Source organism: Arctopsyche grandis, chromosome 4, assembly GCF_051622035.1.
Source record: "Arctopsyche grandis isolate Sample6627 chromosome 4, ASM5162203v2, whole genome shotgun sequence".
Classification (NCBI taxonomy): domain Eukaryota; kingdom Metazoa; phylum Arthropoda; class Insecta; order Trichoptera; family Hydropsychidae; genus Arctopsyche; species Arctopsyche grandis.
In genome coordinates this window covers 1,182,448-1,205,503 of record NC_135358.1, presented here as the reverse complement: position 1 = coordinate 1,205,503, position 23,056 = coordinate 1,182,448, and the positions used below count along the sequence as shown (strand labels likewise).

At 38.9% G+C, this 23,056-nt stretch overlaps 3 protein-coding genes across 4 annotated transcripts; 1 reads left to right on the top strand and 2 right to left on the bottom strand.

Moving 5' to 3' along the window:
* Positions 1–1,654: 1,654 nt before the first annotated feature.
* Positions 1,655–8,682, bottom strand: GCS2beta (glucosidase 2 subunit beta). The gene is made up of 2 exons (XM_077428947.1): positions 8,265–8,682; positions 1,655–4,507 (listed from the first exon to the last, which is right to left on the bottom strand). Exons 1-2 carry the CDS (start codon positions 8,544–8,546, stop codon positions 3,203–3,205), a joined length of 1,587 nt encoding a protein of 528 aa, XP_077285073.1. The 5' UTR covers positions 8,547–8,682; the 3' UTR covers positions 1,655–3,202.
* Positions 8,683–12,528: 3,846 nt separating this feature from the next.
* IFT20 (intraflagellar transport 20) lies at positions 12,529–13,127 on the top strand. Its single transcript, XM_077428817.1, has 3 exons — positions 12,529–12,652; positions 12,721–12,875; positions 13,011–13,127. The coding sequence occupies exons 1-3, from the start codon at positions 12,529–12,531 to the stop codon at positions 13,125–13,127; spliced, it is 396 nt and encodes a 131-aa protein (XP_077284943.1).
* A 1-nt stretch (position 13,128) lies between these two features.
* Positions 13,129–20,055, bottom strand: LOC143910375 (putative protein phosphatase CG10417). Of its 2 annotated transcripts, none has more exons than XM_077428815.1 (7): positions 19,665–20,055; positions 17,771–18,005; positions 17,351–17,679; positions 16,793–17,276; positions 16,597–16,719; positions 16,026–16,435; positions 13,129–15,090 (listed from the first exon to the last, which is right to left on the bottom strand). In XM_077428815.1, exons 1-7 carry the CDS (start codon positions 19,773–19,775, stop codon positions 14,872–14,874), a joined length of 1,911 nt encoding a protein of 636 aa, XP_077284941.1. In that variant the 5' UTR covers positions 19,776–20,055; the 3' UTR covers positions 13,129–14,871. The 2 variants fall into 2 exon arrangements, with proteins under 2 accessions (XP_077284941.1, XP_077284940.1); XM_077428814.1 differs by having other exon boundaries at positions 13,130–15,090; positions 17,351–17,697; positions 19,665–20,009.
* Positions 20,056–23,056: the final 3,001 nt, after the last annotated feature.

Sequence of the window (23,056 nt, the reverse complement as noted above, 5' to 3'; positions counted from 1 at the left end):
AAACTGCAATGATGAACTTGTTTGTACAGCATTATTGAATAGCTATTGTGGTGCCCGATGAAATGTCATCACATGGTTTATGGCATATTAAGCTAAAAAATTAAAAAAAAAAATTAAAAGAAATGTGTCGGTCCTGTGTTCGATCCATACGCGGTCGAATTTTTTTCAAATACCATTTAAATATAATATTTATATTTAACTAGCTTTATTACCCGGCTTCGGTCGGTATTTGTAATATAAACAGCTTAAACATGTATAGTTTTATTTTATATAAATTTATTTGAATACTCATTTGTTTTTTTTATTAAATTGACTGTCACGAACAAACAAACATATAAAGTAAGTCTCTTATAAAAAATTATATATACACCCCCGGGGTCTACGCCCCCTAGGGCTCCACCATCAGCGTGTGCGCCCCATTGAGCTCCGCCCTCGGCGTCTGCTTGTTTAATATGAAAAAAAAAAATACCTACAATATAAATATAAACAATAAAAAAAACCAATAGAAAAATGAATTAATTAAATAAATTTTCAATAGATGGCCCTAAATGCTCAGAGACTTATTTTCCTAGAAGAAATAGTATATATAGAAGTTTTTTGTTGATCTGTTATTATGTTTGTATTATATTCGTACGTTTTGTTGGCAGTTTTAACTGTGAATGTCGAATCTAAACGACTATTATAATACGGCGAGCGTTATCGCACACAGATACACACAATAGTGCTATTATATATTATATATGATGATTTAATTTCTTTTACTCAGTTTGGGTTCAATGATAAAATCAAATATGAAAATTCGACACAGACATATTCTATGTATGTATGTATTTATACAGAAAATTGTGCATGTGGAAATGTTGTCGATCCCTTCAAATTCGTAATAATCGTATTTACGGATATAGGAAACTATTTTTGGAAAGGAAAGGTTACTTGGAAAATAGTTGCAAATTTTTTAACTTATTTTCTTCAATGAAAATGCCATTTTGTTGTAGAATAAATTTTTTAGGTATGATAGAATTCGGTTCAATTATTAATTGGGCTTCTTAAATTAAAACAAAAACCAGCAGAATAGGCTAGTGCTTAGCATATCATTCTTTGAACAAAGTGGTCACGGGTTCAAATCCCACAGGTTTCTGCTGGCCAGACTTTGGATTTGTGACTCCAGGTCGATCGTTTCCTATCAGAATTTGCCAATTTATCGGATTTTCATTGAAACGATTCCAGTAAATGGGCAACCTTGCCCTTTTTCTCGCAAACCTCGAGTTTTCACCAATCTCGAATTTCGCTGAATTGTATAAAATGCTGCAAATTTACAAATTTCACCATAGATGTCTCTGTAGATGTTAATTGATATGTATTTACTTTATATAATAATACTTGTATCAAATGTATAATGTTTCTGGCTAGGAAGGTGTATTGGGGTTACCTGTCAGGCCTTCCTGATATATGTAAATTAAAAAAAAATTGAAAAGAAGTAAGCTGGAGATTTTCCGTAGTTGTAATCCGACTATCGTCAAACCCAAGCTTAACCTTTTCTGCACGATTTTGATGTTTGGTTCTGGTCAGTTGTAGAATCTGTGTTCCAAATCCAAAGCTATTCTTGATTTCAGGATGTAGGAATTTTGAGTCAGGGTCAATAAAGCGAATGAAACTTGAAAAAAATTATAAATATTTTATTTAGGTAAAAATATTCAGTGTACAATTCTCATAATTTCTTGTAAATTGGGACCAGAAAATTATCACATCCACGACGACGACGTGGAAGTTATTCATTTATTTTTAAATGGATTCATTATTTCTACAGCTATTTTATCATATTAATTATACGATGCGCTTTCTACTAACCCAAAAGATACACAAAACGTTCTCCAAACTCTAACACACAAACACGGTCTATGTCGAAGAAAAAAAAAACCAATTCACACTATATTCATTATTTTCAATAGTACAAATAGTAAGAGTGGAATGTGAGTAGGAATATGCTTAATATAACCAAAAACCTTTCAAATTGAGTGAAGTGTGCATCAAAACAATATCTGGTATAAAAGCGCGTTGTATCAAGTCTGCAGCGATAGATTGGCAGTGACAGATAAGACAGGCCTGCTCCCAGGGTTATCAATTTGTAGGCTGGACTCAGCCTCTAGCTTAGTGTTCTTATCTAGGATTGGGCCTGATTTGGATATGAAATGTCACTATCGCGACAGCCTCGATTGACATTGAATATATGCACCTGAACATTGACGAGCATTTGGCTTTATTTGAACAATATGAACAAACCTACAGTCCAAAAAATGTTTGTCCTTTCTATTTGTATAAATGGAAACCTTGTGAAGTAACCTTTTTAAGAAAAACCATGACAATATGGAGGATGCTATAATTATTTCAAACACATTACATATTTTAAAAAAATGTGAAAGTAAATGGATTGAGTGATATTTCAAAATATAAATGGAAGTCATATAAAAAAAATATAAATTTAATCAAAGCAGCGTTTCCCAATTTATGTCATTCAAATCGGCAACGGAACTTTTTCATATCGTAGACAATATTTATATTATTACTTTAAATATTTTAAACATTTTAACTTCTTTTTTCGATGTCAAACATTTGCAACCATCTAACCTAAATTCAAAACTGGAACTTCTTAATTACAAGCAAAACATTACCGACTGTACTCTTTTCTGGACGTAGCATTGGTAGACATAATATTCTTGACCACCGAATAATTATTTAAAAAATAGGTATACATAATATTAGGTTTTTTTTTTTTGAAACTATCAATTTCAGTACCATTAATTGGCCAGTCTATTACAGTGGTTGGCCACCTCGATTACAACATTCTGTGTGCTCTAGTACACAGCTAATGAATAGCAGTATATAATTTAACTCTAGGTGGCCAATTACTGTAACTTAAAGCGATATCTTAACTTGGGAAACACTGTATGAAAGCAATATATATTTACTTTCATCTTTCATATATCCAACATGAACTGATTCAAAGAAAAATAGTAGTAGTAGTAGAAAAAAGAAAATAATCACTAACATGTTGTAACAATTCGCCTAATAATAAACACAACAGCTGAAAAAAGTCTTACGATACATTTATATTTTTTAAGTCTTTGATATTTATTCATCGGAGACAGAGAGATAGATCTCTTCTCGCTATCACATCTAAACATAAGTAATCGGTGGTAAGGAACTACAGCTCGTCGTGTTGCCTGGCTTCGCCAGCTTCTGCCTCGTGGTCGATGCATGCCGCCGGAGTCTCCAGCTCGAACACGTATTCGCATCGGTTCGGCTCCGAGACGGACACAACTCGGTTTTCCAGACCGCAGTGAATGTTCACGCGGGTCGAACGATCCGGCCCGTTCCAACAGGACACACCGTTCGAGTACAACATGGCTCCGTACTTGTCGTCGCTGTTGCCGACCCAATCTCCCCACGTACCGAGACTGGTGTCTCCGCCCCCGTTCTTCGGATGCTGACTCGCCTTTTCGAACGGACACAACTTGTAAACGTATTCCCTGTCGTTGAACTCCAAACACTGTCCGGCCAACGTTGCGTACTCCTCTTGAGGGCCATAGTCTTTGTCCAGCATGCCTTTGAGCTTTTCAATCTCCGAGTCCAGATCTCGGACGGCTTTCTCGGCTTGCGAGAAGTGATTGCGTGCTTCGTTGGCCGTGTCGACTAAGCGTTGAGTCTCCTCGTCGTATTGGGGTGTCGTTTCGTGATGTTCTTCGACGTGTTCTTCCGGGGCTTCTTCTTCGGCCTCGGGCAACTCTTCGTCGTCACCCTCCTCCTCCTCCGTTTCTTCCGGCTCTGAATTATCATCCTCATCTGTTTCAGAATCGCTCGTACTTTCCGATTCTGCAGTAGGTGTCGGTGGTTTAAACACACCTTCGCCGATCATCAAATAGGGTTTGATCAAAGGCCAAGCTTGTTCGACGAATTCAGCCAACGGTAGGTCCGAATTTTCGGCCAAAAAGAATGTAGCTTCTTCGACGGAAACCTCACCGTTTCTATCCTTATCGAAAGCCACTCTAGTCTGCAGTTCGGATACGTCTACGACTCCATCGTTGTTGGAATCGAACTTTCTGAACGTTTCTTCGGCTTCGTTACGATTAGATACTGCCTCTTCGGCTTCGCGTTGCCGGCGCTCGGCATCCTCGGCGTCTCTGTACTGTTGGAGCGCGGCGTTTTCGAAGAGTTCCGCGTCGTCTCTCATCTGCTGGCTCTCTTGACGAAGTCGGTCGGCTTCTGCGCGCTGAGCATCTAGCTGTGTGAGGCGCTCGTGGAGGTCCGACCGTAGACGGGTGCCGTCACGGGCTGCTTGGGCGCGGAGACGAGCTCCGGCTGCTCGCAGCTCGGCGAGACGACGCGCACGCAGACGAGCCTCACGACCCAGCTCCGAGCAGGTGTCGACGCAGTTGGTGTTCGATGCGTATTCATCGGAGCCATCGCAACAGTCGCATATGCCGTCGTTCACACGAGAGCTCGAAATATCCTGTGGATTAAATATGATACAATTAAGAACGTTTCATAGCAATTATTTTAAATGATAACATTTTTAATCGTTGGTTGTATAAAAATTTATTTTATTATCACGAATCTTACATATTTATCAGTTATTCATAACTTTATCTGAATAAATAATCCCTTTAAATTCCCAATTTAATTTGAAAAATTTCACTTATTGTCGAACTGATCTAGCATGAGACTTTTTGTTAATTCATACCAGGAAGGCCTAACAAGTATTCTTTCGTGCAGGGTGTCACGGGTTCGATTCCCACACGAGTCTCGTTGTTGGCCAGACCTTGGTTTGTCGAGGTCGATCGTTTCTTATCAGAATTTGCCAATTTTACTGATTTTCATTGAAACGGTTCCTGTAAAATTGACTTTCCCTCTCCAATTTTCTATTGTAAGCCTTGACTTATTGTTATATCTCAGGTTTTGCCAGATTTCTCCCCATAGATGTCTTTGTGGATGTTTATTGAATATAAAAAAAAATCATATTGTTACATGAAAAATTTAAAAGTTGTTAATCGTATTGTATACGATGTTTATAATGTCTGTCTATAGATATCAGGTATATATCTTCGATTTATGTAATAATTATGTATTTAATATACTATGTATATATACATATAATTTCTTGAGTCTTAATCTGTTTAGCACACTCGCCGCTTTGGAGCAATCTGCTAAGTGAGTGCGCATGATTAATTTAAAAAATATCAATTAACACCCATAGAGACATCTATTTAAATTTACAATATTGTAAATTTGCAGCAATTTTTTTTGAACAATTCAGCGAAATTCATCAATTAATGAATTAATCCATAAGAAATATATTAATTAATCCATAAGAAATTTATGGTTTGTGACAGTGGGTAGGACGATGTTTGCCAATTTGATGGAGGAACCGTTTCAACAATGAAAAGCAGATAAATTGGCAAACTCTGATAAGAAAAAATCGACTTGAAGTCACAAATATCCAAGTATTAATGGATTAGCAGGGGATCGAACCCAGTAACCTCTCAGTGGTAATCATAAACGCAACCACCGGCCATACTGCTCGCTAAAAATAAAGATGTAGATATAGAATTCTCTCTGGACTAAAATATTATATATTATCGACTGGTAATTTCACTAGCTTGAACACGGCTTGCGAGTTATCAGTTGAAACAGCTTATCAATTCGGTTCAGTCGCTTTGCAATGCAACAAGTTTGCTATCAGTTAGTTGACAATGTGCTAATTCTCAGTTGATAATTATGCAACAATGTAAGAAAATTCAATTGAACAAACAGCAGAATCATCGCAATAACACAGCTGTCGCGAAACAATGCCAACAAAGCATCAGTCGTTGTTCATCGACGGGAAAATGATGCGTGCAAATTTGAACTCACCGACAAAGACAAACGTTTAGCCATCACCACAGGTGAAAAGCAGCCCCCCCCACCCCTAGAAAGTCATTAATTAACCAGCAGAATAGACTAGTGATTAGCATATAATGCTTTGAACAAAGTGGTCTCTAGTTCAAATCCCACTGGTTTCCACTGGCCAGACCTTGAATTTGTGACTCCAGGTCGATCGTTTCCTATCAGAGTTTGCCAATTTATCTGATTTTCATTGAAACGGTTCCAACAAATTGACAACCTTATCGATTTTCTCGCAAACTTTGAGTTTTCAGCAATTTCGAATTTCGCCGAATTGTATAAAATGCTGCAAATTTACAAATTCGACCATAGATGTCTCTGTGAATGTTAATTGATATGTATTTATTACATTTCGCTGAATTGTTTAAAATTGCTGCAAATTTACAAATTCGACCATAGATGTCTCTGTTGATGTTAATTAATATGTATTTACTTTGTATAATAATACTTGTATCAAATGTACAATGTTTCTGGTCAGGAAAGCGCATAGGGGTTACCTGGTATAAATTAACAAATAAATAAATTCCTTATTAGTCAAATTCTTGTTGCACCTTGGGAAAAGCACTGATAGATTACTGGTTTCGATCTCGTGCCAATCTTTAATACTGCTGGTTTGACTTGGGTATTTTTGATTCCAAGCCGATCGTTTCTTATTAGTGTTTGCCAATTTATCTGATTTTCATTGTTGAAACGGTTCCTCAAAATCGGCAAAAATCATCCTACCTGCTGTCACAAATATCTGAATTTGGTGTATGTACAATATGTAAAGATTTATGTACAAGTCTAAATTCATAGATGTTGCAATGGATTAATCAATTAATTAATTAATTGTTAATTTCTTGTTCTTTAGTCTCTCGAAATACAGTGATTTATGTAATAAAAATGCTGCAATGTTTGTAATTAATTGTCTAGGAAGGCGCATTGGGGTATATTTTTCATGCCTTTTTGGTACATATATACATATCTATGTAAAAAATAAATTAAAATGTAGGGATGATTTGGAAAATCGAATAGAAGACAGCAAATCACTTGTAGCTCAATGTCAACAATTAGCACAAAAATTCGAAAATAAGGAGAAATCGATTAGTTGTCTTCAAAATTCAATACTCAAAGGACGTTCGTTTCTTGAAAACCTGATCGCGATTTAAATATTTATTTATAATATTATCAATATGGAAAAGGTAACAAAAAGAAAACGTGTCGTATTATTATTAAAAGATAAATTAGATATATTCAATGCTTTAAAAAGTGGTGTCTTGGGACGTTTTTTGTCAAATAAATATGGTGTCGGAACGTCAACGATCTCGGATATAAAAAAAAACAAATTGGGAATTTTTTTTTGATTTTTTAATGTCAGAAGATGGAAGCTCAGAGCGAAAAGTTATGAAAAAATCAGGAAATGAAGAAGTCGAAGAGTGTATTTTTATGCGGTTCATTCAAAGACGATCGTCTGGACAGACAATTTTTGGTTCATTACTGTATGAAAAGTATTCGCGATTTGGCAGCTTTAAAGAGAACAGCTAACTTTAGGCAAAAGTCCATAATTGAATTTGTTAAATTTGAGATCGAATGAGTGTCCTTAACTGGGGTCGAGTAAGACCCCAGTATTTTTTAATCAAAATACAGCTTTTCTCAATACAAATGGGTTCAATATATATATCTTATTAATCATTTTACATAAAAAAGTTTTAGTCCTATAGTAAGTCTTTGACTATTTTTGTATTAAAAAATAACGACAAGCATCAACATACAAACGCGCATAGGTAAGGCCAACAGGCGACTGCACGACTCAATAGCCATGCGCCAAAAGCGACGAAAACATAACCGTCTCTTTCTCTCGCATTGATTCATCGATCAACAAGAATATGCAAGCGAACAGTCAAAAACACGACTTATCACTACCGCCTTCAAATCATACTTTGGAACGTAGAAACGTATAAATGTATTGTTTTACGATGTACCCCTATTTTCTAAATCATACAAAATAAATTTATTGTAGTTCATTCTAGGAATACAAGAAATATAGGGTGTATACTGTATAGCTTTGAAATTGGGACACTTGCATACCCTACTTCGGTGAGGGAGGGTTAATAAAGAACAATTGAATATTGATCTTCATGTTATTGTATATGTAAATGTAGACAGATGAAAATGATTCATACTGAATGTAATTGAACGTCCTTGTCAAGTGTGATTTTTTCGATTATCCAGACTGCATACAATTAGTCGGGTTCTAGTGTGTGTGTACACGAATGTGTATAGGGCCACAAAGTGAAGGCAATGAGTAGAAGTATGTATTGAAATTGCACAAGGGTTGAAGGTGTGACCTGGGGCACGTGTCCTGCGTTGATGCAGTGGAAGAGGCCATTGAGGCAGGCAGGGGTTCCGGGTTCGTCAGTGCCGTCACGGCAGTCGCAGTAGTCGTCGTTGAGGTGGGAGTAGGGCAGGGTGAGGCTGCCGTCCAGGCAGGTGAAGGTGTCTCCGGGGGCGGCGGGGGTGTACAGGGCCGCGCGCGAGAGGGGAACTCCGCGGGGGCGCATCGACTCGGGGGCGGTCACCCACCCCCACACCCACCCCGCCACCACCAGCGCCATTGCGGCCGACTTCATCCTCACCACTCACTACTACTATTGCTCGATCGCCCCTCACCACTCCACACTCCACACTCCACACTCCACACTGCACTCAAACGTCAAAGTGGCCGGCCGGTCGCAGGGTGGCCACACCACTCACCACTCGCCACTTGCCACTCGCTATCGACACGTAATTAATATGCCCGCTCTTACGGCCAAATGTGACGTTGCATTTTGCCCACTTTTTAAGGTCTGTTCATACCTAGTCGGCACGAACCGACTTCAGCAGGTATCCGGCCGTACGAAAAGTATTCTTTGGTACATTTTGTATGAGTATGTTCATTTCAACCGTCACGTTTACGCCACGGCAGGCTTACAGCAGTACCCGACATTTCCTGTTCATACCTTACAGCAGCGGTTTCCAAACTGGGAGGTGCGCCTCCCTGGGGAGGCGCGGACTATTGCCAGGGGAGGCGCCAAAACTTTTTAATAAGAAAATAATTTTCATACTATAATACCTTCAAATAAATAAAACTTCATATCGTAGCTTAACAGTAAAAATTCAATGCATGAATGTTTATTTTTAATTAGCAACCTTTCTCGAAGAAAACCAACATGAAGAGACATGAACTTGCCTATTTGGTTGAAATTTTTGGAAAATTGAGCGGTTTAAATAAAGCAATGCAGGGATCACAAATACATCCACTTGTTTAAAAAGACAAAGTAAAAGCTTTCATTAAAAAGTTGAAGTTATGGAAATCAAATTTACAAAAGAATGAGTTGGATATGTTTTCACTTTCCAAAGATTTCTTGTCCACAGCCAATATTGAAGCAAGTAAAAATCTTTTTAATGACCACTTGGATGGTTTAGTGCTGCATTTTTTCAATTATTTCAAAGACCTTGATTTCTCAAAAATTTTGTGGATACAGAATCCATTTACTATTAAAACTACAATGAAGAAGACGAATTCGAGCTGACAACCATCGAAAAAGAAAAATTGATAGAATTATCATGCGATAGGTCACTAAAACAAAAGTTTCAAAATTAAACCAAAATTAAATTTTGGATGAATCTTAGTGGATAGTATGAATCTTTGTATTGCAAAACAATGCAAGTGCTTCGACCGTTTGTAACGTCTTATTTATTCGAAACGGGCTTTTCGGCACTAGCCGCAATGAAAACCAAATATCGAGCCAGGTTAATAGTCGAAAAGGAGTTACGAGTGGCACTCTCCATATTGCCCCACAAGATTTGATAAACTTTGTGCCAATAAACAACAACATCCTTCGCACTAAATTTTGATGTGTTAGAGGTAGTTTAATTAGTAATTTAATATAAAAATAAATATAGGTGTTCGTATAAATTTATGTTATAGCAAAACCTTTTTATTATTCTGTCTATTGTAGTGTTCAGTATTTTTTTTTTTAAACAAAGGTTTATTATTTAAAACGTGTCTATATTATTATATCTATTAAAAAATAAAAGGTAGGGAGGCGCGGAAAAAAAAATTTTTTTTAGGGAGGCGTAGTAGCATAAAGTTTGGAAACCGCTGCCTTACAGCAACATCCGTCAACGTATCGTATCCGTTTTTTTGGCCATCGTGGAGATATACACGCGAATTACGTGCCACGAGTCTGCCGCTTTGCTGTTTTGGACCAATTATCGATAGTGATAGTTGACAACTGTTCAATCTTTCGACATGGTTTTGGCGCAAATATTTAAATTTTTTACGGAAATATTTAAAAAAAATTTGTCCATCATCCACAAGCTCCTTATACAGTGTCCAAAGCTCTCCTTCGGTTTTTTTTTTATTTTTTAACATGGGATGCACATCAAAACGCCTTCGTGATTTTTTATTGCCTTCTTGAGCTTCTTCTTCCAACAACAGCGCGATTATACATAATTTTTCGTTCGATAAACGCCGAAACATTTTTGCTGACTTGTATTCTGACGCGTAGCTACGAATGCACGTGTATGCATTCATATTGTAAGTACTCGACAATACGACGTAAGCAATATTGTGCCGTATTGTCATGGCCTGTAATGTATAAGTAAGCCGATTTTGCCTTGCACTCGGCCAAAGTGATGTAAGCATGACGTGACCGCGACGTGTAGGTAGATATGAATAGAAATGTAATATGTAAATGTAATCAATCATGAGTACACGGGAAATCCCAAGGAGCTACGCAACTACGCATCAAACATAGAACACAAAGGAAGACCTCGACCCCGTTGGAATCTTCCAGAACGTGATCTCACCAGCCCAGCTACACGTTGCTCAAGCAACACCTTTATAAACCAGCGCATCATCTCCAGATGCCAGTGAGCTTCAGAAACTCGACCTGACTCGTTCCAGCGAATCCCCTACCTACTTCGCTGTACATACAAATACACCTGTATTAATCAAGCAAATAAAGATCCTCTTCAAAATTCAACTGAATTTCCATAGGCCGGGAAACGGTCCAAACCTTTAACCCGCCCTATACCGTTCCCGTTTTTTTTCACAGTAATCTTCCCGAACATGCATACAACAAATTCTGAAAGTTCCATCATAGTCGGTTCAGTGGTTTAGAAGCCTATTCGAGACACACACACAGACATTCATTTTTATATATATGTATATAGATATAGCTAGCCAGATAAGTGTTATAATAATAGAAGCGCCCTTTCGAATACATTTCTTGTTTCAATAACACGCGTACCGTTTCCATAACTATGCAATATTGTACGCGTATGCGTATGCTATTGCCGAATGCCGACGCTTTCATGAAAACTTTCATATACGATGTTAATTGAATTATATGTTACTTATGTAAATGATCAATTTACTTATAAAAATGTGTCCCATGTTGTTTATTGTGTGTTTTTGGATGCATCGTGTAATTTTCAACGATGCACTTGCCCCCTTGCACAGAAAAATATTATCGGACATACATACGTCGACCACCAAGCATCAAATACGACTGATGCTACAATTATTTAGGAATGTCTGTGGACAATCGTCACTTGACAATAATATAACGCCTGAGGCCACTTCTATTATTATAACATTATAAATAAAATAAAATAAGATTTTGAAGAAAATAAAGAATCGTTTTATAACTTAAAAATGCTTTATAAGTCAGTCACGGTTCGGTGATTACGTCCCAAATATGAATCACTACCAGGATAACCGCCGCTACGAAAATCGCGCGCGCGGATCTCCTGTCGCACGAAAATTCGTCACACAGGAAAATTTCCGTAATATAAACTAACAGAGAAGTTTTTATCGAACATACGTCGACCACTAAGCAAGGGACGTGTGAAGCAATGCATACCCAACCATACAACATTGAACTGAGTACCCAGCGCAGGCACGGCTGCCGGTCTAATCCATCCTGCACATGTTAAGACGGGCTTAGGGCCGGGCCGCACCGTGCAACTTTGTCGGCCGACTTGTTGCGCGACACGAAAAAATGTATGGAAATGTGTGCGACAAACAAGTTGACGAGTGTGGCATGTCCCATCTACCTGCATGCATTGGTCTGGTCGCCCTCAGCCAAGTTGTTCGCGAGTTGAGCGGTGCGGCCCGGCCCTTACAGGAACAAATCGAAAACTGAAATGTTGAGTGAACGTGGAAGCTAATGAATTTAAGAATTTCTTAACATATCAAAATTTCATTTCTACACATATAAAAATGAATGTCTGTGTGTGTCTCGAATAGGCTCCTAAACCACTGAACCGATTACGATGTAACTTTCAGGATTTGTTGTATGCATGTCCGGGAAGATTACTGTGAAAAAAAAAAAACTGCAACGCTATAATTTCAAATGTTTTCGCGTCGCGATCAATGTGTTAGCTGTCTGCATTTTTCCGACAAATGGGAACTGGAACGAGCAAATACCACTAATTGGCGTTAATATATTATTCTAATGAGTGTTTCCTCCAAAAGTTTAAATTTCCATTTTCTTAATCATGTCCACATAACAGTAGTCATAGCAACAGAACACTAACATAGGTGAAATTCATTTTATTAAAATGTCAGACGAATTAGCGCAAGTTGGCCTGTTTTTGGACGAATTCAACAAAATAAGAATCATCGATCCGGCTGTATTCGCTCAAGCAAATGACCTGAAAGATAACTATAAAATATTCGACGAAAGTTAGTATTACTTTTAGTGTTTGAATATTATGCATAAGATAAAAATAAATTTATGCATTTCCTTGTAGATATAAAAGGTCTTCAACAAACGATAGACTCCTTAATAAAAACCTTATCAGACCTTGGCCACAATGTAGATAGGGAAAAAATGATCGCCATCGGTCTGAGAAATTCACTCAAATCCATAGTAAAAGATCGGGAATGTCAACAACAAAAATTACAGGTAAATTCCACACCATGTACAGTATTTCTTAATCAATATATATATATATATATATATATATATATATATATATATATATATATATATATATATATATATATATATATATATTTATTTATTTAACGGTGCTTTAAGGCATTGATAATGGAAAAAACGATGGAATTGGAAAGGTTGCAATTGGAATACCATTCGTTACAGTTGGTCGAGGTAGAGCAGCAGGAATTGATTGAATATTTAAGTGAAATGCGGTAAATAAACAAAATGAACATTTTTATTTACTCACAATAATGGAAATGTAACTGCTAAAATGGTATTTTATTTTTCATTTCAAAATAAACAATTTAATTGACTGAATCATCATTATTACACATAATACTTAACACATCCCAGATGTCATATTTTAATTATACATAAGAAATTCAAATAAATATGATACGTCAACTGAAAAAAATATTGATCAATAATGAAAGTTGCCACTTTGAAGCAATCGTTCTCGTCTACTTATGTATACATTCATTGTAAATACAAACTTATATAAATAAAGATAATTAAAACACACATGTTCAATATATAAAAGTTTAGATTAAATGGTATTATTTCTGTCACGGACATACAAATTTTTCACTCAGATTACCGCAACGGTCAGATTCTGACCGCGGCGGTACGAGATTCTCAAAAATAATTTTTGATATATATATATATTATGTACAGCCCGCGAAAATGGCAAAAACACACAGAATGTGCATCATCGACACTTATCCGAGTCCTTTGATCATACAGTGGTTTAAAACTTTCGACAAGGAACAAACATCCCACGTATATATCAAAAGACTCACTCTTGGAATGCACTCTTTCAATTTTTCATCACAATAAATAAATCGCAATAAAAAAAAAATTGTATAAAAATAGCTCCCTACGAACGAAAAGATTCATTTGCAAACAATAAATACAATACATATTTTGATCTTTGAAAGAAAACAAGTTCACCACACTCAAAAAGCTACTGATTGTATTACATTCAATCATTATTTTTCTTGTCTGTGTATTAAATTGGCTATATATAACACTGAGATCACTAAAATATGGAATACAGCCTCCACGTGTCTTATATTCATATGTAAAGAATAAAAAGCTTAAATGGTCATTACGCATCAATTAAAATAACCTTAAACCGAAACAGTTTCGTTAGAATGGTATTGACAGCTAGATTAGGCCTGCTCCATTGATAAAACATAGCACAACAGAATACAGTTGGTGAATGTGTTTTTGTTTAGAATTGGGCCCGTTAGAAGAACCGTTAATCTATCGCAATTGATTTCGGTTCATTAAGTGTGTGAGATTTAATAATTGGAACGTTAACTAGAACAATTTTCAAGTGTCAAAGAAATTTTGAATTCAAAATATAAAAAAAAAAATGCAAATGGCGCTTGTAATATTGTTCTAGCCAACGCAACAACTAGAAAAAGTATATAAACAACAGAAATATTACATTTTTTCGCTAATTTTAAAACTGCTTAGGCCTTTACATGTTAAATAATAAGGTATCAAATAAAGTTTGCCGACAAATAAATAATCTTCCAATGTTATTAGTGTAAAATGGAAATTCCAGCATGGGAAATGTTGTAAAAATATACATCTACAAGTTTAAAAAATTTCCGACTGAAACAGATACACATGTAATATTTGATTCCGTTTAAGAAAGCACTCCAGAGCTTCACGCCATTGGTCGATGTGTTTACTTTGGGCGGCTTGAAAGTTAAGCTGTGAATGTGGACAATATTATACATATATCATAAAAAAAAAATCTAAATTTTATGCGCCTCTGAAATGCCTTCTTAAGCGAAACGAAATACAACACAGTAACAATCTTCAGTAAATAATTTTCATTTATTACAAATTGGTTTTCAGTTTTTCAATAGTTTTATTTATCTCAATATGAAAGTTGTATTTTTTTTTTAAATTTCACTTCACACATTCATTTAGAAACTACGACGAATTAAGCACTCGAAGAAACTGAACCGGCATCACTATCAGTCTTTAGGCGTTTGGCTTGAGTGTCCTCCTGATTGTCCGCTTCTTCATTGTCAGAAGGTCTCTTTTTCGACACTGCTATTTCACTAGTTTTGTCAGACTTAAATACAATTATTAAAGCGGTCATATTGTCACAACCGGTTCCGTCACCAAGTGTATTCGGTGCCAAGCAATGATCGAACATCTAAAAACAAAAAAAAAAATTAGCACACAATCAAAATACGGTGCTACTTTAGTATGCGGTCTCCCTTTGAATCGCAGTAGACTATTTTTTTTTATTTGTATCGTAGCAACGACCTGTTTATTATGTCCACCCCATAATGTTGTCGAAGCATTTCTATCAAAATATCGCCAGCAGCGAAGAAAATACCGACCCTAACAACCTAATGAATAGGGCCAACACTAACTTAACCTGACCCTTAAATAAATAGGTGTTGGCTGCTAAGATATGTTTTTTTTTTAAGTTTTATTTCATCAATATTTTCACAAAAAAAACATATCTTAGCAGCCAACACCTATTTATTTAAGGGTCAGGTTAGGTTAGGTTAAGTTAGGTTTGGCACTATGCATTTAAGATTAGGTTTAGGATCGGTTTTTTTTTATTTTATTACATTTTATACCAAGGAAGGCCTTACAGGTAAACCCCAATGCTCCTTCCTGGCCAATTACAAATACAGAATTTTTATTATACAAGTCGCTGAATTACGAAACACTGAAAAATGGCAAATAACGAGACATCTATGAATTGTACATACATTTTATTGTACATTAATCATACTCAAATAGTGGTGAAATAGTAGGTAGGAAGGTTTTTAGCCAATTTTTAATCGGGAACCGTTGTTGATTGGCAAACTCTGATAGGAAACGATCGACCTGGAGCACAAATATCCAGGTCTAACCAGCAGCACTACAGATATACTCAGAAAAATTCTTTTCAATCTAGGTCAACTCATGGGATCGAACATGGCGCCTCAGTATTAGGCAGAAGCTTAACGACCGAGCTATGCTGCTGGCTATTATTCAATCTCACTGAACCGAGACAGTCAGACCGCATATTAAAGTAAAAACGTGAAGGCGCCCAAATACAATATAACACGAAAATAATGCAATAATAAGTACCTCTTCACATATTTGCGAAAGTTTCTCCCTGCCTTCGGCGAGCCGTTCTGACACGAAATTGACTACATTTTGGCTCGACATAAAATTCCAAATACCGTCACATGCTAAAACTATAAACTTATCAGTCTCTCGGTTTATTGTGAGAGTCTTTACATCTGGGAATGCGGTAATCATCTGCTCCTTGACTCCGAGACTCTTGTTCTGCTTGTAGCCGAGGTCTCCGATCGCTCTCGATAAGTTCAGACCGCCGTTGACTCGGCCGTCCTTGGAAACTTTACCGCCGGCTTTTATGATCCTGTCCAATTCTATGTCGTCTTCAGGTTTGTGGTCAATAGACATATCGACGGCTTCTCCATTTCGGCACACGACACACCGAGAGTCTCCTGCGTTCGCCACATACAATTGGTCACCTGAAATTCATTGAAATTTTGAATAAATTAGGCCACGACAACGGTATTTCAATATCTAAGGAAACATCTGCAGCTTTGAGTCCAATTTGTCATGTTGACTATATAGGGGCAGCTTGATTTGAACAGTCTTTACGTTGACACATATTAAATCAACAACTCACGATGTAATAATGCTACAACTGCTGTGCAACCACTGTTCGACCCGGGTTCATTCTTTATCCTCATCGAGAAGTCATTCATTTCATCCTCATCCTCTTCACTGGATTCTTCTTCTTCGGCTCCGTCTATAAAATTTAATTTACATATAATACACATTTAAACGCAGCTGATTTTTTAAGTAAATCGCCATTTAGTTACCGTCTTCGGACGAATCACCGCTGACACCGTTAACAGTGTTCTCCTCTTCGGAAGAACTCGCGTCTTCTTTGCTCTCGAACGTTTCGTCATTTGAATCACTGTCATCGTCGTCATCATCGGCAGTGATCAAACCTAGAAAACTATTGTAATTAGCCGTTGACCGTTTTCTCGTGCTGCTTGGACTCGACTGTTCCGGTGTAATTTCGGCCGTCGTCGACGGACTCGTTGTACACTCCGAAGCCTTCGATTCGGTCACTTCCGACTCTGATTTAGAACTTTCGGCATCGTTCGATTTTGCATCATCCGGTTCCGGTGTCTTTGCTTTGCTTTCGCTTTTGACCGAGGCTTCTGAATTTTCTTTTGCGGGAACTTCTTTATCATTGGGCAAGTCTGTCGGTTTTGTCGATTCATTTGAATCATTTGTGCTCGAAATATCTGCGGGGCTTTCGGGTAAATTGTGATCGCCGTTCGTCGTAGAAGAAACCTGCAGTCAACACGTGAAATTATAATACAATAATAATGTGAACATTGTTCCGAATTAAAATGCAAAAAACTCACGCTCGGTTCATTCGCCAATGGTTTACTACTTGAACTCGAGCTGCAGGCGCTCGACACTTCGGGTTCGTCGACTGGGCATTTGCTGGAAGAAGAGCTGCTGCTGCCGCCGGCTCCGTCGCTGGACATTCCGGCTCTCTTCGATCTCAAATTCGGCGACATCGGCTTGCTGCTCGTGCAATTTTCATTTTTAAAATGCGAAACGAACGAATTTACTTCGTTTTGATATCTAGCAATGAGCTCTTCCAGGGGCATCCGCGACTCTTCGTATAAATTATGTACGTTTTCCTCCTCGTCTGACCCGTCATCCGTCACTGCCTCCGAACCCTCATCTGTAACACCGTCCGATCCTTAAAACGTCACACATACATACATACATACATTGTGTCGATCAAGAAGATCAAAATATCATTAAATAATTACCGGATAGCGTTTTCAAAGTCTGTATTACGTAGGGGTGGGTCAATGTGTCATCGATATCTAAAAACGCATTCTCTAAAGCTTGTGCATAGTCTCCTTTTTTGTATGCTTCGGTGTATTTGATGAACTGTGGCAATTTTTGCGAGCAATATTTGGCAACTTCGGCGCCCCCGTGGCCGTCGTATACGGCAAATAATGATGAGTCTGTATCAAAATCCAGAATAACGTTGTGCGCATCCTGAAATTATAAAATGCATATATTTAATGTGCGACATAAAGACAAATTTGATGACGTATAGACAGGGCCGGGTCAAAGGTGAAGCAGACTAGGCACGTGCCTAGGGCGCCCCCCAATTTTCTTTTTTTTTGATCATTAAATTGAAAAAATAATTTGGCTTTCTTTGAACTTATAAAGCATTCTGTATTCAACTTAATTTTTCTACTCAAAGTAACAATACTGATTGTAAAATATTATAATTTACGAGGAACGCAGGAAGTTGACTGTCAAATATCAGCGACTCTTCAAACTATCGTCGGTACAAATGGTAATTTGGAATTGTATTTTATATAAAATACTGCTGAAACATATGTAAGTATATATATATATATATACATATATATCAGGGATGGATTTGCTTTACGAAATTAAATATCTTAACCAATCATAAAATTCAATTCATTGTTGAATATAAATTGATGTATTCATTATTGAATTTATTCAGTTATCTGTATTTTATTCATTTTTATATATAAAACGTATCTATTTTGAATAAAAATTTTAAATTAAATTTTTCGACTCAATATAAATACCAATTAGCAATAATCAAATTGTTGCTAATTGGTGGAAGTATCTAGTTCCGTTTGGGTCATAATTTCTATATAATTGATCCGGTTTTTACAGAATAGGAAATGAATCACATTTCAATTAGCCTAATAGACGGAAATTTATTCAGTAGAATTTTTGTCTATGATGAACATTTAAAAAAAAAAAAAACTGAAACTTTTCTTAAGATAAATGGTCCACAAATAGAATGACAAGCCTAAAAGCATAAAAGATTTTCGTCGGGTAATTTATTTTGAAGAATGTTTATAAAAGAATTATCAGAAATAGGTGCTTGCAAAACGGCTCAACCATGATAAACTTTTGGTAGACTATTCTGAGTCCTGAAAAGACTTGTAGCCTCCTAATTTGTCACCGAGCGATAAAATTGTTGGCAAATTTTCATATTGTTTGTATATAAAATCAAAATGAAAGTCTTTTATACAAATTTACAATTAAGGATCACCATATTTTAAAACTGTCTAAACTTACGACAATAAATGAGTTTTGGAAGGAGTCAAAGCCTTTTGAAGATGCCTAGCATCTTCATACGTCTATCTTATAATGAGTTTGTACTTAAAATATATGAATGTTTATTTTATATTATTCATGTTTACGATATGAAAATAGAATGTAATCGAACATCGGATTGTGAAGGCTCATAAACGGAAGACGGAAGTAATTCAAAGACAATCGTTTGGAAGGCATCAATGTCGGTGATGAAACGAACATCATTGCATCGTCTCAATTTGAACAATTTATTCTATTTTTTTTTTTTTACTTCTTTATAATGAGAAAATTTCATTCGAATGTCACCATAGGATTGAATGAAAGAGCCTATGGAAAAAATATATGGAAGTATTGCCACTACAAAAAAAAGGCAAAATGGCTTCGCACAGTCCAACTGAAAACGGAGATATGGCAACCCTAACCTAAAAGTGAGGTTATGTAGGTGCGACGAAGGGTGGAAGGCGAGCGTAGGGGTGGGGGGGGAGGGGATAGAGCGTGCAGATGTATCGTATGTTGCAAATGTATGAATTGAATGAGGGTGTAGGTGTAGGTGTAGGTGTGGGTGACCTCCTGCTTGACGCGCCATCCTTGCATAGAACTGGCAGCGCATCGCAGCTGATGATCGTCTTCGTTGGTCGACTCCTTGTCGGTTCGCGGCTCGGAAAGATACGCGCCCATGGCTGTGGCTGTGACGGTGACGACGACCCGCTCGGAATCTCTTCTCGGACCGAACCACGGCCTCCACACCGCACTCCTAATACCGCACTTCGCGCCCACCACCAGCAGCTGATGCGAATATGGCGCGTTCGCCTCTAAGCGATCGTCTGTCAACCGACACTCGACACTCGCCACTCGCTACTCGCCGATTGCCGGCACTCGCCGTTCGCTATCCGACAGCCGCCACAGCAGCCTGCCCGCCAAATAGCCGCACGAGTGCATCACTTTTCGCCACCTCTATGTACATATAATTTACCACTGGAATTTTGTTTTTGTATTTCACCAATCTCGTCTTCCACATGCTCTACGGATCTATTTTCAAAATAACAAATGTAGGTGTAGGCGGGGTAGGTAAGTGTTGACCGTATCCCGGCCTAACGAAACACTGTTGTGCTAGTTTTATAAAGTTTTATTGTTTGCCTATGGTTGTACAAAGGTATGGTATTTGTGGGCAAAAGTATGTCGTTCAGCGGTCTCTGTCGTTCAGAGGTCTCTGGATGCGGCAGTGTGTTGCTGGCTCGTTGTTCGGCTATGTTCGGAAGGTCTCTGGATACGGCAGTGTGTTGCTGGCTCGTCCGGCTGGTTGATCTTCCAAGTCCGCGTAGTGTAGTGGTGGCTGGTCAGGAGCTGTATGTCGACGCTTGCTGCTGTGGGTCGACTGGCGTTGTTTGGGTTGTACCTCCTTTTATAGTGTTTCTGAAATCGCCTGACCGATGGTGGTGGTTTGTTGATGCGTAAGAAAGGAATGCACTGTTGTCGAGGCGTAGAATTTTCTGGAACGCTTGATGGAAGTGGTTATTGATGCGTGCGAGCATTTAGTTGTTGATGCGTACAAGAGGAATGCACTTTTGTCGAGGCGTAGTATTTTCTGGAATGCTTGATGGAAGTGGTTGTACGAGCATTTAGTTATTGATGCGTACAAGGGGAATTTGCTTTCGTCGAGGCGTAGTATTTTCTGGAATGCTTGGCGCTGTTCCGCTCGATGTATTTTGTTGTTGCGGAATATTCTCGAAGGTTTCGATGACGATGACGACGACGAGATTCCTACATGGCTCTCCGGTGAGTGTTAGCGATGTGTGTGATTTTGTGGGAATCTTGATGTGTTGGAGTCTATTGACTCGATGGCGTCGTTGTTTGTCCGGTTGTGCTGGAGAAAGTTGTCTCAACAGCGGGTCTTGTGTTGCATGCCGGTCCAAGTCTTGTTCTCTACCAGGTTGCTTATTTTGGGCGAGCTGCGTTGGTAGTGAAGGTTTGTGATGGCTTGGATGGTGCTGTTGTGCAGGCTGTTGTGTTCTGCGTGGAGTCATTCGCGTGACTGTTTTGCTGGTTGTGCTGGAGTTAGTTGTCTCGGCAGCGGGTCTTGCGTGAAGAACGTTGGTTGACGAAGTGCGTTGAGTGCTGGTCTTCGTTGGTTGTGCTGGAGTTAGTTGTCTCGGCAGCGGGTCTTGCGTGAAGAACGTTGTTTGACGAAGTGCGTTGAGTGCTGGTCTTCGTTGGTTGTGCTGGAGTTAGTTGTCTCGACAGCGGATCTTGCGTGAAGAACGTTGGTTGACGAAGTGCGTTGAGTGCTGGTCTTCGTTGGTTGTGCTGGAGTTAGTTGTCTCGGCAGCGGGTCTTGCGTGAAGAACGTTGGTTGACGAAGTGCGTTGAGTGCTGGTCTTCGTTGGTTGTGCTGGAGTTAGTTGTCTCGACAGCGGATCTTGCGTGAAGAACGTTGGTTGACGAAGTGCGTTGAGTGCTGGTCTTCGTTGGTTGTGCTGGAGTTAGTTGTCTCGACAGCGGATCTTGCGTGAAGAACGTTGGTTGACGAAGTGCGTTGAGTGCTGGTCTTCGTTGGTTGTGCTGGAGTTAGTTGTCTCGACAGCGGATCTTGCGTGAAGAACGTTGGTTGACGAAGTGCGTTGAGTGCTGGTCTTCGTTGGTTGTGCTGGAGTTATTTGTCTCGACAGCGGATCTTGCGTGAAGAACGTTGGTTGACGAAGTGCGTTGAGTGCTGGTCTTCGTTGGTTGTGCTGGAGTTAGTTGTCTCGACAGCGGGTCTTGCGTGAAGAACGTTGGTTGTTCGAAGCTTGCGGTTGCGTGAAGGCTTCTGGCTGTTGCCTTGTCGTGGCGTTTGTTGGCTGCTTTGTAGGCTGCGATGTGGGCTGCTATGTAGGCTGCGATGTGGGCTGCTATGTAGGCTGCGATGTGGGCTACTATGTAGGCTGCGATGTGGGCTGCTATGTAGGCTGCGATGTGGGCTGCTATGTAGGCTGCGCTGTGGGCTGCTATGTAGGCTGCGATGTGGGCTGCTATGTAGGCTGCGCTGTGGGCTGCTATGTAGGCTGCGCTGTGGGCTGCTGTCGTGGCGGCTGTTGGTTGTTGTGGAGGCTGCACTGTGGGCTGCCGTGTTGACTGCGCTGTTGACTGCTATGAAGGCTGCGTAGTTCAAAGATGGGGTCACCAATGTAGGCGGGGTAGCGATGTGTGTTGACAGCGCTGTTGGATGATCAGAAGGTTGCGTAGATCACGTCGGGGTAGTACCAATGTAGGCGGGGTACATGTGTGTTGACAGCACTGTTGAATGATCAGAAGGTTGCGTAGATCACGTCGGGGTCACCAATGTAGGCGGGGTACAATGTGTTGCTGGCTCGTTGTTCGGCTATGTTCGGAAGGTCTCTGGATACGGCAGTGTGTTGCTGGCTCGTCCGGCTGGTTGATCTTCCAAGTCCACGTAGTGTAGTGGTGGCTGGTCAGGAGCTGTATGTCGACGCTTGCTGCTGTGGGTCGACTGGCGTTGTTTGGGTTGTACCTCCTTTTATAGTGTTTCTGGAATCGCCTGACCGATGGTGGTGGTTTGTTGATGCGTAAGAAAGGAATGCACTGTTGTCGAGGCGTAGAATTTTCTGGAACGCTTGATGGAAGTGGTTATTGATGCGTGCGAGCATTTAGTTGTTGATGCGTACAAGAGGAATGCACTTTTGTCGAGGCGTAGTATTTTCTGGAATGCTTGATGGAAGTGGTTGTACGAGCATTTAGTTATTGATGCGTACAAGGGGAATTTGCTTTCGTCGAGGCGTAGTATTTTCTGGAATGCTTGGCGCTGTTCCGCTCGATGTATTTTGTTGTTGCGGAATATTCTCGAAGGTTTCGATGACGATGACGACGACGAGATTCCTACATAGGAATACATGGTAAACACGTACATATGTACTACGCACCAAAAATGCATGTATTGTAAACATTGTACAAAAATTTTTGCA